We start from the raw sequence: 16,625 nt of genomic DNA, 5'->3' as shown, positions 1-16,625 counted from the left end.
TAGGGAGGATGAGCCGCCCTGGGTGACTCAAAGCTAGCACTCGTAGTGACCTCTGCTGAGGACATCCTGTGACAGGTGTCCTCTCCTGAAATTTCCATGCCCTCTTCAGTTCAATTCTCACAACTGCCCTAAGAGGCAGCTACCCCCACTTTGCAGGTGAGAAAACTGAGGCACAGAAAAGTTAAAGGGGCTGAGCTAGGGTTTGAACTGGGGTCTGTCACAGTCTATTGTGAATAAAGGAGACCCAGACCCGGCCCTTTGTGTGTGTCAGGGTGGGGCAGGGGGTGGGGGGAGAACAGGGAGAGGAAGGGACTGGGAGCATCTGGTCTGATCAGTTTGAAAAATAACCCACCCCACACCCCACATGCTTTCTGTGCGAATCCAGACGTCACCAGAGCCCACAGGTAGAAACTTCCATCTGAATCCGCTGGGGCCTTAGGTGGGAAGGATTTCCAGAGGAGGTTTCGGAAAGCAGAAGTTAAAGTTGGGGAGAGGCTTGCCGCCTTCTAAGCATTTGCTGGCCCTGCCCTCCAGCTGCTCCCACACCAGGCTGGTTGCTGGGAACCGAAGGCCTGGTGTGTGTGTGCGTGTGTGTGTGTTTGGGGGTGAGTGGACCTTTGTACCAAGAACATTCTGGTGTACCTGGCCTTAAGGACCCTGAATATTCAGATTTATCCCAAAGAGGAAAGGGGAGGGTGATTATTCACTTGTTTTACTAAATCGACTCCTTGTTGTGCAATGGGTGCTCTACGGTAGGTGCGGACGGGCCAGAGGTCTTCCTTGAAATCTAGGCCCCTCTGGTGAGTTTCAGGTTTGATTCCAGGCACTAGGCCTAGGCAGTGGGGTGGGTGACCCCTGTCTGCATTGCTGTTACGGGGGACCCTTCCCTGGGGAGTTGGGGGGCTCTTGACCTGGCTGGTCCTCAGAATCATGTGGGAGTGAATACAGATGCCTGGGTTGCACCCCACAACCCAGAGTGTGGGGTCGGGATATCTAGGGCTGGGGCCCGGGCTTCTGAGTTGTTGGCAAGCATCTCAGGGAAGATGCTAGGTTCTGGTAAGCGTGAAACGTAGAGAGGACTCCACAGGCCCGACCCCGAAGCTTGAGTTCTTGCTGCCCCACCCCCGTCCTTCCCCAGGAAGCTGCCGGGGCAGGTGTCCTGTGTCTGCTCACTGCCCTCGTCCCCTGCGTGGGAGACATGGGCCGGCACTTCCTTGTTCTGTGCCTCAGTTTCCACGGGGCTGGAGTGGGTCGGCTGTGTCCCCTCCCCTGCCCCAGGGGCCTTCTCTCTGTGTTGCTGGCAGCCTCAGATGTGTCAGGTGTCGGCACAAGGCCTCTGAGGATCCGGAGGGCTTGGATTGGGGAGTGGACAGTGGGGTGATAGGAAGGTACCCACCCTGGGCTGAGGGTGCCCTGGTTGTGGCCTCCCCACGACTCGGAGGAAGGGCGGCGCCGTACCTTCTGCAAGGCTCCAGGGAGCCAGGGGCTGGCCACGGGGAGTCCAGGCTGGGATTTGAACTCTGCCCCATGGGGCGCCCGTGCTTCCAACCCTGGCTGTGGCTGAGCCCCGGAGTGCTGACGGGTAAGAGACGCAGCTGCTGGGGCGGGAAGCCCCAGCCTCTTGCTTGTTCCAGGTCATTCCCCGTCGCCCTGTCTTCCTCTTCTGTGAAACTCTTGGTGGTTACCCTGCTGCTGTCCAGTTCAAATCTTAGCTTTAGTGAATGCTAACTGTGTCAGCTTGGGCAAATCTCTTTTGCAGACCCAGTGCCTCGGTTTCTTCATCCGTAAAATGGGGGAGATACCATATCTGTCTCCTAGGGTTGTTATAAGGACCAAATAAGTGAATATACATAAAAGCCTTAGAACGGTATCTGGCCCACAGTTAGCAGCAGCTCTTACTACTAGGAGGCTGGGAGGGCTGTGCTGGGCTGATACCCGTAAACCCCCTTTCTGGCCTTGCCCGTGCAGCTCCCTCAACCACGGGTAACTAATTGTACTCCTGAGTTCAATCCAGAATTGAGAATCTCTCCTCCCCCGGCCCCTCCAGCTGTCTGACTGCCCCGCACTGAACAGCTGCTTCCTCTTCACCCACCTCCCTCGACCTCCCCTCCAGGCTCTGAGCTCCCCAGGCCCCCACCCTCGCTGCCCTCTCCGCCCTCCTAGAAGGTGCCTGGTAAACCATTGTCAAACTGCAGGGAACCGCCTGGCCTGGGGAAGGGCACTGCTTGGCCTGACTTGCTGGGGGCCTCGGGACAACCCCTCTGCAAAGCAAGAGGATCGGCTTGGGGGATCCCCTTCCCGCCCTGGCGTTCTGGGACTCCCGTGACTTGTCGTGTGACCTTCAGGGCGGGAGGAAGGGATGAGAATCTGGGTGAGGCTCTCAAGTCTCAGGAAGGAAGGTCCGACTGCTGGATCAAAAAAAAAAAAAATCAGCTGAGCTACTGCCTGAAAAAACAAAACACAAGCCAACAAAAAATAAAACCTGCTAGCAAAGAGCTGAGTCCAGTGTGAAGGGGGGCCAGCAGGGGTTCTTGGGGGCTGGACGGGGGTGTGTGTGGGAGACCGGCCCTGCATCCCCCCCGGCTCCCTGCTCCAGCGTCCAGCTTTGGCTCTGATGCCAGCCCAGGCCTCCCCACCATCCCCCCGGGGGAAGGGAACTGGCCTGAGGTGGGTCCCTGCCGGGTGCCGGGTGCTGGGTACTTTCATCGCATCCTCCCAGTCATTTTCAAGGAAAAGGCTCTGCTCCCCGTTTTAGGGCTGAGGTCGGTGGGTGCAGAGAGGCAGACTGTACTTCCGGAAGTCACGCAGCTCCTAGGTGGGAGGCCTGGGACTTGAACTTAAGAGGCTCCCGGGGCCATGCTTCGGCTGGAGCTCAGGGCTGCTGGCCTGGGGAGGCTGAGCGCGGCCTGGCCCCTCCTCTGAGGTCCCAGCCAGGGCTTGGTGAGAGGCCGGACCTGGTGGGTTGGGTTATAGCACCCCCTCTGTGGGCCCAGCTGACCTTTAGCTGGGCCCTAGAGAGGGGGGTAGGTAAGGGAGGTGGCCTTCTGCCTCAGTTTATCTCACTTCCCCTCGGCGTCGGCTACAAGCTGACACATGATAACCAGTCCTCACCCTCCAGACCAGTGACTCCCCTGAAACACTCACCGGTGTCCCATCTCCCACTACACCTTGTTATTAACCTCAGCCCCCATCTCAGCTCCGCTCCCCCTTAGCCTGGCCCATAGCGTCAGTCCTAACCTCTCCTAATCCAAACCCCAAACCGGCCCCAGCGCTCATCTCCAGGCTACTTTCATTACAACCTCAGGCTCCGTTCCCGAGCCTAAGGAAACCTAACATCACCCTCTGCCCCACCTGACCTGGCCTTCCTGAGGGATCCTGATGGGGTCAGGCATAGGACAAAAGTCCCCGGACCTCTCTGAGGTCTCTAGGGGCCAGTCTCGCCTGGGGAGGCCCAGGGAGCTCTGGCCTTAGGTGGGTCTCCTCTCCGCTGGTGTGCTACGGTGGTCAGACCCTGGTGCAGAGGCTGATTCCCCAGGGACAGAAAAGGACCTGGTGGGGTGAGAAAGCCTCCTGGATGCTAAGGGTGTTGAAAAATTAGGTTGCCGGTTAGGAACAAGTCCATTCTGTTTTCTTAGGTTGTGGCTGTACTGAAAACATGGGCTTTGCTGTCCACCTTGTGAGTGAGACCGGAAATGTGTGGGTGAGAGCCTGGGTCCTGACACAGACTCCCTTGGGATGGGGCAGACGGTCTGGACTCACCTCCCACTGCTCTCCCCGCTTCACCCCTCCCCACTGGGCTGGGAGCGGGGGTCACCCAGGCGTTGAGATCCAGTGAGGTGGGACTTGTCTCTGCTTCCGGAGACCTCCTGCAGGGAGAAGGGGCAGGACCTGAGCAGAGCTCGCTGGATAGAGAGAACGGGGCGCTGCAGAGGCGCTCACAGCTCCGCAGGCCGGCCTGGGCCCTCCTTGCAAGCCCAGCTGAGTCAGCCCACGTAGTTAGCCTGCAGGAGCGGGCAAGACCCCCCATCACCTCTCACTTCCTGACTTTTTACCAAATACCCGCCACTCCAGCAGAAGGTGGGCTGAGGGTAGCGTTGTTCGGAATGGCATTTCCAGCCCTGAGCCAGCCTGACTAGTACTGGGCATCTGTGGGACCAGTGGGACCATACTTGGCCCTTGCTCCCACTTCGGCCCCACCCAGGCCCCTCTGGGGACTGTCCCAAGACACAGAATCCCAGTCTGACCGAGCTGGACCACTTCTTAAGCCTGGCCTGCATATAAGAACCACCCTGGAAGCTCGTTAAGAAAATGCAGAATCCCACCCCACCCTAGAACTTTCACTTCACTAGTCCTCAGGGAATTCTGACGCTCTACCAGGTTTGGAAACCACCAGTCCAGGGCACCCCACTCATTTCACAGGTGGGGACACAGGCCACAGTGTCCAGGGTCCCACAGCATGTGTGGATTCCAGACTCCCAGTCCAGTGCCTTTTCCCCAATGTCCTGCCCCCAGAGGACCCCTTTGTGAGCATTGCCCTCATTTCCGAATCTCTCTGAAGCCTCCCTCCTCCACAGTTCTTGCAGTGGGAGAGTGGGCGAAACCTACAGAAGATGAAGTTGGGGAACATTGGGAAAATCCCCTTTGAGTCCAAGCCTGCGACACACATTCTGCCCTGCACTGCCATCTCCTGGCAGATTCTGGTATTGCCTTATTAGTGCCTCGCTCCATCCAATTCACAGAGGGTCAAGCCCTTGGCTTGGATTGCCTCGCCTCTTGTTTGACTCAGGTGTGAGGTTGGAGCTGGAGATAGTGATGTGTGTGTAGACTCAGGGCTTGGGGCTCTGATGGGGCATCCAAACGAGAAGTACAGTCTAGTTTGGGGCTCGTTTTTTCACCTGAGGTCCACGCATCCAAGGTGGCACAAGAATTCACAGTGACATGAAGATGGTTAGCTTTGCTGACAACCGTGGCAGCATGTCCAGGAGACCTGCTGGCTGGCCAGCCCCTCGAGGACCCACAACATCGCAGTGAGGAGGGAGCTAATGATTGTTCAATACTCAACGGGGTGCTTGGAAACTGAGTGTCTGGCTCAGTACTTGCAATAATCATTGCCACACACAGCATCACCATCCCCCTTTAGATGAAGCAAGTGAGGCACAGAGATAAAAAGTAACTTGCTCAAAGCTACAAAGTAAGTTGTAAAGATAACTAACACATGTGGGATGTGTGTGATCTGCTAGTCTCTCCACTCAGGGCTTCTCATGAAATACCTTGTTTAATCTCCATGATACCCATCTGATGCGCGTACGATTAGCAGCCCCAGTTTTGAGGTTCATACAGGAGAAATAACTTGTCCAGGATTGTGCTTGGCTAGTAAGTGGCAGAGGTAGGATTTAAACCCAGGCAGTCAGAGCCACGCTGTAACACCGCTGCCCCCCTGCCCTCTGCCCAGCCTCCTGGACCCTGCTGGCCTCACCTGCAGTCTGTACTCAGTTCAAGGGCTCCAAAGGTCACGGGCACGATGCTTCGGGTCCTGGTGGGGGCTCTCCTCCCCGCCATGCTGCTGGCTGCTCCACCGCCCATCAACAAGCTGGCACTGTTCCCGGATAAGAGCGCCTGGTGCGAGGCCAAGAACATCACCCAGATCGTGGGCCACAGCGGCTGTGAGGCCAAGTCCATCCAGAACAGGTGGGATCCCGGGGTGGTGGGTGGAAGGGCTGAGGACACGGGCCCGGGAGGGAGAAAGAGGACAGGGCTGCCCATTCTCGCCTCCACCGTGGTGACACGGACGCGGTGGGCTCTCCTCCCGCAGGGCGTGCCTGGGACAGTGCTTCAGCTACAGCGTTCCCAATACCTTCCCGCAGTCTACAGAGTCCCTGGTGCACTGCGACTCGTGCATGCCGGCCCAGTCCATGTGGGAGATCGTGAGTACGGCTGCCCGCTCCCGCCCAGCTTCCGCCCAGAGCCGGCGCCGGTCTGGGCCACAAGTGCTTAGTGAGGCCCCACTGTGTGCAGGGTTCGAGCCTCGTGCTGGAGATACAGACATGGTCCTTGCCGCGTGATGGCTCACTAGTCTGACACCAGCATGTACAGGGCAAGAAGCTCTGTTCTGATGTCAGTCACATGCTGAAATCCTTTCGGTGGCTTCCCATTGTTATAGGATGAGACCAAAATCTTTGCCAGACCCCGTAAGGCCTGTCCACAAGGCGTGGTCTGGCTCACCAGGCCTTCTAGTGTCATCTTGCCCCTCTCACCTTCGTCACTAGCTTGACCCTGACACCAATCCCGCCTCCTTTCAGTCTCTCTTATCTTGTCCGCTTACGACCACTGCAGGGCCTTTGCACATGCTCTTTTCCCCGTTTGGCTTACCTTTCTCCTCCTCCCCCCCTAGTTAAATCCTAGTCATTCCTCTGCGCTTGGCTCAGGCATCATTTTCTCAGAACCCCTTTCCTGATCCCCCAGGCACTGTGTACTTCTGCTTTGAGCATCTGTCACACGCACAGTTTTTCATCTGCATTTGGGTGATTTTGACAAGTCTGTTTCCTCTGCTAGACTCTGAGTTCCTTGAAGGACCATGCCTGTCCTTGTGTCCCCAGAGCTGGCATGGAGAAGGTGCCCTGTGGAAGGAGGGAGGGAGAGACAAGGAGGAAGGAAAGGAAAAAGAAAGGGCAGCTAGTGGCGTGACAACAGGGGAAGAGTGAACGCTAACAGGGCTCGTACAGGACGAGCCTTGGCTGGGTGGAGTGGGGGGGGGTGTTGGGAGGAGCTCGCTGAGGAAGTGATGTCTGGGCTCGGGTCCAAAGGTTGAGTAGAAATTAAGTGGGCAAAGTCTAGGGCGGTGGGGAGGGGATGGGTGGGGCAAGGACCTCCTAGGCAGAGGGAATGGCATGTGCAAAGTCTCAGGCAGATCAGGCAGGACAGAGTTGGTGGGAGTGGGGCAAGGTCAGGGGTGGAGAGAGAGGTCCTCTGGGGGTCAACCTCAAGGTCCTGGGTGGCCTGAGTCAGGAGTCGGTTTTTCTGCGAGAGCAGTGGGAGCCCTGGTGGGGGGAATTTCAGGCAGGGGCGGACCACTTGGGTCCCCTCAAGGTGCCCTCTGGCTACTGTGGGGATGGGCAGGAAAGTGGCAGGACGTGAGGAGACAGGTCAGGTGGCTCCTGCAGGGACTCACCCCCCTCCCCCTGGACGGGCCCAGGTGTCCCAGGTGGCCTCAGGCTTCTGGGGTCTCTGGGATTCTTGGTCCCATGAGGAGTGTTACCCTTGGGGCCTTCCTGCCTGCCCCAGGCCCTTGGAAACCTCTCTCCCCTTCTCTCCTGCCCTCTGCAGGTGACCTTGGAGTGCCCTGGCCATGAGGAGGTGCCCAGGGTGGACAAGCTGGTGGAAAAGATCCTGCACTGCAGCTGCCAGGCATGCGGCAAGGAGCCCAGTCACGAGGGGCTGAGCGTCTATGTGCAGGGCGAGGATGTGCAGGGCTCCCAGCCCGGCCTCCACTCCCACCCGCACCCTGGCGGGCAGCCCCCCGAGCCCGAGGATCCCCCTGGGGCCCCCCATGCAGAGGAAGAGGGGGCTGAGGACTGAGGCCCCCGACTCTTCCTCCCCTCTCGTTCCCTGTGGAATGTGGGGTCTCACCCTCCCAGGGAAGAGTTGGGGGAGCGGCTGAAGCCCCCCTTTGGCACTGGATGGACTTGGATTCAGACTTGGACTTGGAACGCTTCCCGGTTGCCACGGAGATCTGAAGGGGGTGGGACTGGCGCCAAGCTGCACAATTTAATATATTCGCGAGTTGGGGGGAAGAAGCAGAGGTCTTCAGGGTTCTTTATCGGAGGGGGGTTCTCTTCTTTTCTGCCTCCTAGACATGTGCCCTGGGGAGGGGGGATAGTTGGCTAAGCTGCTGAGTTGGGGTGAGGCCGTCCAAGACGCGCCAAGGCCCGCACGACCCCTCGGTGGGGCAGGGCCCTGAGGGTGCAGATGGTGGCGCCGGGCCCTGAGCTGAGGTCGGGCGCCTTGCCAGTGGCAGCCCTGAGGCAGGGCTAGGAAGACCACTGGCAGAAAGAAGCAGGACGCTCCAGCCCCACCGGCTTCCCCAAAGGCCTCGCACCCCCATCCCCAGGGCAGCTTCTCCCCGGTGGCCCTCCCTCAGTGGCATGGTTGGGAGTCAGGCCTGGGCAGGACCCTGCTGCCTCCCGGCCCTGGAGCTGGGAGCCAGGCTCCCTGCCTGCCTTGGCTTTCAGGGGTGCGGGGGGGGGCGGGGGTAGGGAAGGCAGGGGAGGAGGAGCCTTGCTGGGCCAGGGGGAGGGGATGACGCCCTCGACCAGAGGGCATCCTTCCCTCCTCGCCCTCTCCCAGATCTTAGTGCCTCTCCTTGCCCCCCAGGTTCTAGGCCCCTCAAAGCTGATGGAGCCAGCCTCACCCTCTTGGGAAGCTCTTTCTGAATATCGGATACTGGGGAGGGGTCTCCCTTACTCAGAGGTTCCCAGGAGGGACCTGGGTGGGATGGATTCTGGATGAGCCTCAAGGAATGAGGAAGAGGAGGGGTGAGGGCGCGTGGGGCGGCTGTGTTCACTGTGGCTCTGCAGCTGCCTAGTCCCCTCCCCCCACTCCTCGCAGCCGCACTTTAGCCCTAGAGGGGGTGCGGGGCCCCGGGGGGGGTGCTGGGCAGGCGGGCAGGGAAGAACGCCCCTTAGTACCCACAGCTGCCTGCGTCTGCTCTTCTGTCCCAGGGCTGCTGCCAGCCCCACCAGCCCCCTGCCTGGGGGTGCCCCGGCCCTCACGGCTATTCCGACAAGAGCTTCTGGAGCTTGTAACCAGTAGGATGGACCCCGAGTTTTCTCATGAATAAATTCGTTCAACACCTGTGTTCTCTTCCTCACAGGGCAGCCCTGCTGACTCAGGGCTCCCCAAGGGGCGGGAGTCAGGCTGCACGCACATGGAGCCCTGAGCACCCCTCCCCGCATCCTGGTGGCCCTCACCTTCCCGCCATGATGTGCCCCCCGCCGGCTCCTGGCTCCCCACCTCCTGCCTCCGTCCTTGGCTGTTTCTGGCCTCGCATATACGTTGGTTGGGCCTCCAGAACCCCTTTTCTGTCTTTGACCTTTGATCCCTTAGGCCCATGACACCTCTTCACCCTCACGGTGACTCTGCATCAGCCCTTCCCTGCACTCCAGCTGGCTTGGCCTCTGGAGAAGGGGAAACGGACAAAAACTAATGGTTACAAATTGATATAGGATGTGGGGTGCTGTACTAAGTACTTTATATCAATTAACTCGCTGAATCCTCACCACCACCCTGCGATGCAAATACTGCCCTTGTTTTACAGAGGAGGCATCTGAAGTACAGCGGGATGAAGTAATTTGCCCAGGGTGGAGAAATGTCTCCAGTAGGACTTGAACCCAGGCAGTCTGGCTGAATCAGTCTTCTTGGTATAACCTTAGTAACTGCCATTTGCTGACCACCTACTATGTGCGGGGCTGGGTGCTTGACAACTGTGGAGTCCCTTCCCCTTCACGATGACCCTGTGGGTTTGAGATCATCACCTGCATGCAGCTGAGCTCGGGGCCCCCCAGATTCTCCATTAAGACTGGGCTGGTGGGATGCGTGAGAGCTATGACTCTCTTTCTTCCTTGCACACATTGCTGTGACCACCAATACCAGGCAATTTATAGATACTGTTTCTAATCCACGGAGCATCTTCGTTTTGCAAATGTGAACTGAGGCCTTTGTGCCCTGGGAGTGATTCCCCCAGGCTGGGAGGCAGCGGCGCGCGCGGATTCCAGTCTAGCGCCCTCTAATGATAACAGTTGTGTACTACACACACGATTTCCTCCGGGTACCAAGCCTTCCCTTCATGGCGGCTCTGTACTGTTGTGTAGGTTGTGTACTTCCCAACTACAGAATGGCGCTTCTTGCGGTCGTGCAGGAACTATCCAGGGTGGTCCTGTGTCCTTCGATGTGGAATTGGGTTGGAGAAAAGTATATCTCTCCTGCACGCAGACCTCAGTGACCTCTCAGTCAGGCAGGGATAAGCCCTGGCCATATTAACAGTCCTTCTATACAGCTGGAGGTGGGGACTGACTGGAGGGCACAGAGAAAGTACTCAGAGACCAGGTCCAAATGAAGGACTTCCTGGGGTGGTGTCCTTGGTACTAGGCCTCTGAGACCTGAGCATCAACTTGGCAGGATGAGTCTTGGTCAGGAGCTGCCTTCTTCCTGTGTATGGAACAAGGTGGGGTATAAATGGATAGATACGTAAAGAAATTAATAAGAGCTGGTTGAAAAGGAGGGAGGCAGGTGGGTTGGCACGGCTGGTGGCAGGCGTGGCGTGCTAGCCAGAGTTCAGACTTCACTCACATCGCAGTAAGAGCCCTGGAGGTGTCTGCACAGAACTGGGTTCCAGCGAGACGAAAAGGAGTCTTGTGGTGGGGGGAGGAGGGGGAGGCTGGAGACCGGCTGGAGACTGCAGTAGTCCAAGCAGGAGGTGATGGAGACCAGAATTGGGTGGGGGCGGGGGAGGCCTAGGGAGGCAGGGCCATGGTAAAGAGGCGGGGCCACACAGGAGAGGCGCTGCTGATTGGATGTGGGAGCAGCGAGTGGGAAGAGCCAGGTCTCCGAGAACAGAGAAGCATCTCTAATTGTGCCAGTTTGCCAACGGGAGTGAGATGTGGATTAGTGACGACCAATTTTTCTCTTCTCCAACCTCAAACTGAACCACCAAGACAGCTCAGAAGAAGAATTGAAGGTCCCCCTCCACCATTCTCCCCAATCCCCGCAAGGGTGGCGGGATTGAAAATCTTTACAAGGGATAAACACTGATGCAGCACTGTCCACGCCGGCCCCTCTCCGGATGGGCGGGTAATTAGTACCGGCTTCCCCTCCTTGTTTGCCTCTATAGAGCCAATAACTCCCATCTAGTTTTCCTCCCATGCTCGGAGCCTCTGGGAAAATCCTGTCTGCCTGGGTTCAAATCCTGACAGGGCTACTTCCTAGCTGTGTGATCTTGAGCAGGTCACTTAAGATCTCTGAGGCTCAGTTTTCCCATTAGTAAGCTGGGGAATAATGATCGCACCGCCTCATTCCTAGGGTCGTGGGAATGAATCAATGTACATGTAGAGCTTAGTGCCTGGCATATAATAGAACCTCAATGAATGTCAGCCATTATAATAATAATTATTGGGAGTAAATGATTGGCCCACAACTGCTGGTGGTTGGGCTGATTGTTTTCTTCATTAATTCATTGAACATATATTTATGGCAACCTAATATGTGCTGAGGATACAACAGTGAACAAAGCAGACAAATCCCTGCCCTCAGTTAACCAGTTGGTTAATGCCTCCTGCGAGAGCAGCTCTGAGCAGACCTCACGACCTCCCTGGACCTTGGTTTCTCCATCTCTGTCATGAGCAGCTCTCCTTGGTCCCCTATGTACTGACAGGCATGGAGATCTGGGACAGAGGACTTCCTAAGACTCAGCTGTCCCATTGTGGCACAAGCCTTCTCCTCTAGGGAGGGAGCACCCTGTGGCTAGAAGTACTAAAACACTGAGCATCCTTGAAGGTCCCTCTCTACCCTGAAATGTTAAGGACATTCAAGACCATATTATTCCATGACTGAATTGACAAATTCAGGTGCGTACGCAGAACTTCTGAAGTTCTTAAATTCAAGATAATAACTGTGGCCACAAGGTGGCACCACCAGCCAGGCCCAGTCTTGAAAAATTATTTTTTTGAATTTTATCTATTATTTTATACAGCAGGTTCTTATTAGTTATCCATTTTATACATGTTAGTGTATACATGTCAATCCCAATCTCCCAATTCATCACACCACCTCCCCCCCACGCCCCCCCGCTACTTTCCCCTCCTTGGTGTCCATACGTTTGTTCTCTACATCTGTGTCTCTATTTCTGCCCTGCAAACCGGTTCATCTGTACCATTTTCCTAGGTTCCACATATATGCGTTAACATACGGTATTTGTTTTTCTCTTTCTGACTTAACTTCACTCTGTATGACAGTCTCTAGATCCATCCACGCCTCTACAAATGACCCAATTTCATTCCTTTTTATGGTTGAGTAATATTCCATTGTATATATATACCACATCTTCTTTATCCATTCATCTGTCAATGGGCATTTAGGTTGTTCCATGTCCTGGCTATTGTAAATAGTGCTGCAATGAACATTGGGGTGCATGTGTCTTTTTGAATTATGGTTTTTTTCTGGGTATATGCCCAGGAGTGGGATTGCTGGGTCATATGGTAATTCTATTTTTAGTTTTTTAAGGGACCTCCATACTGTTCCCCATAGTGGCTGTATTAATTTACATTCCCACCAACAGTGTAAGAGGGTTCCCTTTCCTCCAACACCCTCTCCAGCATCTGTTGTTTGTAGATTTTCTGTTGATGCCCATTCTAACTGGTGTGAGGTGATACCTCATTGTAGTTTTATTTGCACTTCTCTAATAATTAGTGATGTTGAACAGCCTTTCATGTGCTTCTTGGCCATCTGTTTGTCTTCTTTGGAGAAGTGTCTATTTAGGTGTTCTGCCCAATTTTGGATTGGGTTGTTTGTTTTTTTAATATTGAGCTACATGAGCTGTTTATATATTTTGGAGCTTAATCCTTTGTCCGTTGATTCGTTTGCAAACATTTTCTCCCATTCTGAGGGTTGTCTTTTTGTCTTGTTTGTAGTTTCCTTTGCTGTGCAAAAGTTTCATTAGGTCCCATTTGTTTATGTTTGTTTTTATTTCCATTACTCTAGGAGGTGGATCAAAAAAGATCTTGCTGTGATTTATGCCAAAGAGTGTTCTTCCTATGTTTTCCTCTAAGAGTTTTATAGTGTCTGGTCTTACATTTAGGTCTCTAATTCATTTTGAGTTTATTTTTGTGTATGGTGTTAGGGAGTGTTCTAATTTCATTCTTGTACATGTAACTAGCTGCTCAGTTCTCCCAGCACCACTTATTGAAGATACTGTCTTTTCTCCATTGGATAGCCTTGCCTCCTTTGTCATTGGTTAGGTGACCATAGGTGCGTGGGTTTATCTCTGGGCTTTCTATCCTCTACCATTGGTCTATATTTCTGTTTTTGTGCCAATACCATATTGTCTTGATTAGTGTAGCTTTGTAGTATAGTCTGAAGTCTGGGAGCCTGATTCCTCCAGGTCTGTTTTTTTCCCTCAAGAATGCTTTGGCTATTTGGGGTCTTTTGTGTCTCCATACAAATTTTAAGATTTTTTTGTTCTAGTTCTGTAAAAAATGCCATTGGTAATTTGATAGGGATTGCATTGAATCTGTAGATTGCTTTGGGTAGTATAGTCATTTTCACAATATTGATTCTTCCAATCCAAGAACATGGTATATCTCTCCACCTGTTTGTATCATCTTTAATTTCTTTCATCAGTGTCTTATAGTTTTCTGCGTACAGGTCTTTTGTCTCCCTAGGTAGGTTTATTCCTAGGTATTTTATTCTTTTAGTTGCAATGGTAAATGGGAGTTTTTGGTGTTGGTTATAGCAAAGTACAGCTCATAATATAACAAGCATTTGTTAATCTATCAAAAAGAATGAACAAATGCTAACATTTTTGGTCATGTTTTCTTTAGTTTTTTTTTTGGCCACGACGTGAGGCTTGCTGGGATCTTGGATCCCCGACCAGGGATCGAACCCAGCCCCAGAAGTGAAAGTGCCGAGTCCTAACCACTGGACTGCCAGGGAATTCCCTAGATTTAAAAAAATTATTCTATTCTATTCTATTTAATTTTATTATTGAAGTGTAGTTGATTTGCAATGCTGTGCCAATCTCTGCCGTGCAGCAAAGTGATTCAGTTATACACATATAGACATTCTTTTTTTTATATTCTTTTCCATCAGGGTTTATCACAGGATATTGAATATAGTTCCCTGTGCTATACATTAGGGCCTTGCTGTTTATCCATTCTAAATGTAATAGTTTGCATCTACCAACCCCAAACTCCCAGTCCATCCCTCTCCCTCCCCCTAGTTTTTTGTGTTTTAAATAAAGGAATCAAACTGAAAGAGCTAAAGCAGAGGGACTAATATTCTATTTCACTATATACTTTTAATTTTCACAAAGCTAAAGTTTATCAGCCACCTCCTCTGTGCAAAATGGTTTAAATACTCACCCCATGTTTATCTCCACTACCCCAGTTTCATAGCAGCAGAGAAATGAAGAGGCTTTGCCAAGGTCACAGAGCAAGTAGCAGAATCAGGATTATAAACCCAGGTCACTGGGCTCCAAAGTGTGTTCCACACAGCACTTCTCAGTTTTGCTGTTGCTCACATCAAAAATCCCTGGGCTGAAGGAGTTACTGAAGAGCTGAATGCATTCCCGTTGTACAGACGGGAACACTGAGGCCAATAGCCAGCACTGACACAGCACTGTAAAATTTACAGGTGACACCAACAACCCTGTGAGTGGGTAGAGGAGAAAACAGTGGCCCAAGGAGATGGAGTCGCCAACCCTAAGTCCACAGAGCTGGTTAGCAGTGGAGCTGGGATCCCAAGTCTGATCTTTCTGGTTCTCTGCCCAGTGCTTGGGATCCTGTTCCTTGAGGCACGACAGAAATTGTCACAGTGGTGCAGGTGGCGTTGGGAGGGAGAACAGTCCTCCTGCTGCACAGACCCATCTGCAGGCAGGGCTGGGATTCTGGGTGCCAAATAGTGGTTTGGGGGGAGCATGGGGGTGTGCAGGGTCTTGAAGATTCTCTGCCTTGGACGTCATTGGGCAGACCCGAGTTTCAGTTCCACTTGATCACTAGCTGCTGGTGACCTTGAGTGAGCCCCAGTTTAACACCTACCTCTTAGCATTATTGTATTGGTAGGAATAGTATAATAAAGTTCCTGGAATACAGCAGGAACCTTAAACATGGGAGGTAATATTTTCCTGCTCCTGTGGAGGGGAAAAGACCCCGTTCTACCCTAGATTCCCTTTACATTCCTCTCCATTTCCTTTTTTTCTATAGCAATTATCACTCCATGACTACTTTAAACGTTTCTTATGCTTATTATTGTATGTCTCCTTCCTATAGACTGTAAGTTCAATGAAGTTGGATCTTTGTTTTGGTTACTGTAGTGTCCAGATTGGGCAAAACAGTGCCTGACACCTCGTAGGTGCTCAGTATAAATGTTTGTTGAATCCACGATATCAAACTGTGACATGTCAGGTAGAGACCCTTCTTAGTTCTGGTTGGGGGTGGGTGGAATACACAGCAGCGTTGCACAGGGTGTGCCCCGCCCCACCCCTCTACCTGCTGTGACTCCACCCCACCTGACCAGGGGATTCCCCAATCTGTTCCCACTCTTGGGTAGACTGGGAGTGCCAACACCTCGGGGTCTTCATCCTTAGCACCTGGAGCTGTCAGGGGGCAGGATGGTTTCTGCTCGGAAGGATTGTGAGGGGGAGGTAGCCATCTGTTTAAAGGTTTGAAGGAAGTATTATATAGGCTATGGCATATTATATACAATAGATATGTACGTGTGTGTAGTATTATATATGTGTACATATATGTCAAGCGATCTGCCCAATACCTCCCAGCGGGCTCCCCCTGGTAGCGGGTAGGCAGCCCCACAATGGGGAGCAGCCCTGGGTGAAGGCGGGCCACAGCCTCCTCCTCTGAGATCCTCCTGCGCCCCGTGTGGGTGGGGAGGGGCATGCGGGGGGTGGAGGCTGCTAGAGCTGGGAGGCGACCTGGCGCAGCCGGAGTGCTCGGGTCATCCCTCTGCAAACCTGGGGGTACCAGGAACCCCGCCCGCCTGCTAGTCCTGGGCTCGGCTCTCCCCGCCCACCGCGGGGCTGGGCGCAGGCTCCGCGGCGCGGGGACAGCGCGCTCCTGGAAGCAGCCACCGCTCTTCCGTGCGCGCCGGCCCCTCGCGGAGGCTCCCGGTCCCTGGGCGCCTGCCCGGCCCGCGGCCGCTTTTTCCTCTCCTGGCCCCGAGGCTCCTGCCGCAGTCGCCGGCGGCGGAGCAGCGCTCAGCGCCCCAGGTACCGAGCGCGGGAGGGAGCGGGGCCGGCGACCCGCGGCCGGGCGGAGAAGGGGCGGAGGCGCGTCCGCGGCTCCTTCTCTCTCCCTGCGGGCTGGCCCGGCATCCTCCCTCTCGCTGCGGGGACCGTGTCCGCCCGAGCCCGGGGTGCCTCTGCGCTGGCTCTGAGACCTGCCTTCCCCGCCAGGGGCTTTGCTCTGGCGCGTGGAACCCCCCACCCTGCAACCGCCAGCACCACGGCTCCCCACCTGGCTCACCCCCACTACGCCCACCTGCCGCGGGGCGGCCTGGATAGCGCCCACTCGCCCTGGGTTCCCACCTCCCTGGGTCCCTGCTCTCGACCCATCTTACCGCCCGTCCCCTCTAGGGGCTCTGCTCCCACCCGGCCAAACGCTCCCAGAGTCAGCGTCCCGGTCCTCCTGACTTTCGGCCCTCTCCTTCTGGAGGGCTCAGCTCATCAGGTGCCTCCTCCCAGACTTCTTACCGGTTTGCTCCAGGTGTCCCTACATCACACCCGAGGACGCCCAAAGGCCCCCTCTCCATCCTCCTCGGGTTACTGCCCCTTGACCCAGAGCCCCATTCATACCTTCCCACCTGCGGCCCCGGGGGGTGGTCTGTTCTCACCGACTACGCCCATC

At 54.7% G+C, this 16,625-nt stretch overlaps 1 protein-coding gene across 2 annotated transcripts in view; it reads left to right on the top strand.

The window, feature by feature from the left end:
- NBL1 (NBL1, DAN family BMP antagonist) overlaps window positions 1-7,793 on the top strand; it is an 8,766-nt gene extending 973 nt beyond the window's left edge. The window contains exons 2-5 of one of the 2 annotated variants that reach the window (XM_024749688.1): window positions 3,833-3,836; window positions 5,500-5,688; window positions 5,813-5,924; window positions 7,324-7,793. In XM_024749688.1, coding sequence (XP_024605456.1) covers window positions 3,833-3,836; window positions 5,500-5,688; window positions 5,813-5,924; window positions 7,324-7,575 — 557 coding nt within the window. In that variant the 3' untranslated portion in view covers window positions 7,576-7,793. Of the gene's footprint in view, window positions 1-3,832; window positions 3,837-5,438; window positions 5,689-5,812; window positions 5,925-7,323 lie in introns of those variants that run through there. The other variant, XM_024749687.1, reaches the window with a different exon arrangement.
- Window positions 7,794-16,625: the final 8,832 nt, after the last annotated feature.

The sequence above is a fragment of the Neophocaena asiaeorientalis genome, unplaced genomic scaffold (genome assembly GCF_003031525.2).
Source record: "Neophocaena asiaeorientalis asiaeorientalis breed wild unplaced genomic scaffold, Neophocaena_asiaeorientalis_V1.1 scaffold275, whole genome shotgun sequence".
NCBI classification, from domain to species: domain Eukaryota; kingdom Metazoa; phylum Chordata; class Mammalia; order Artiodactyla; family Phocoenidae; genus Neophocaena; species Neophocaena asiaeorientalis.
This window is presented reverse-complemented; position numbering and strand designations above follow the sequence as displayed.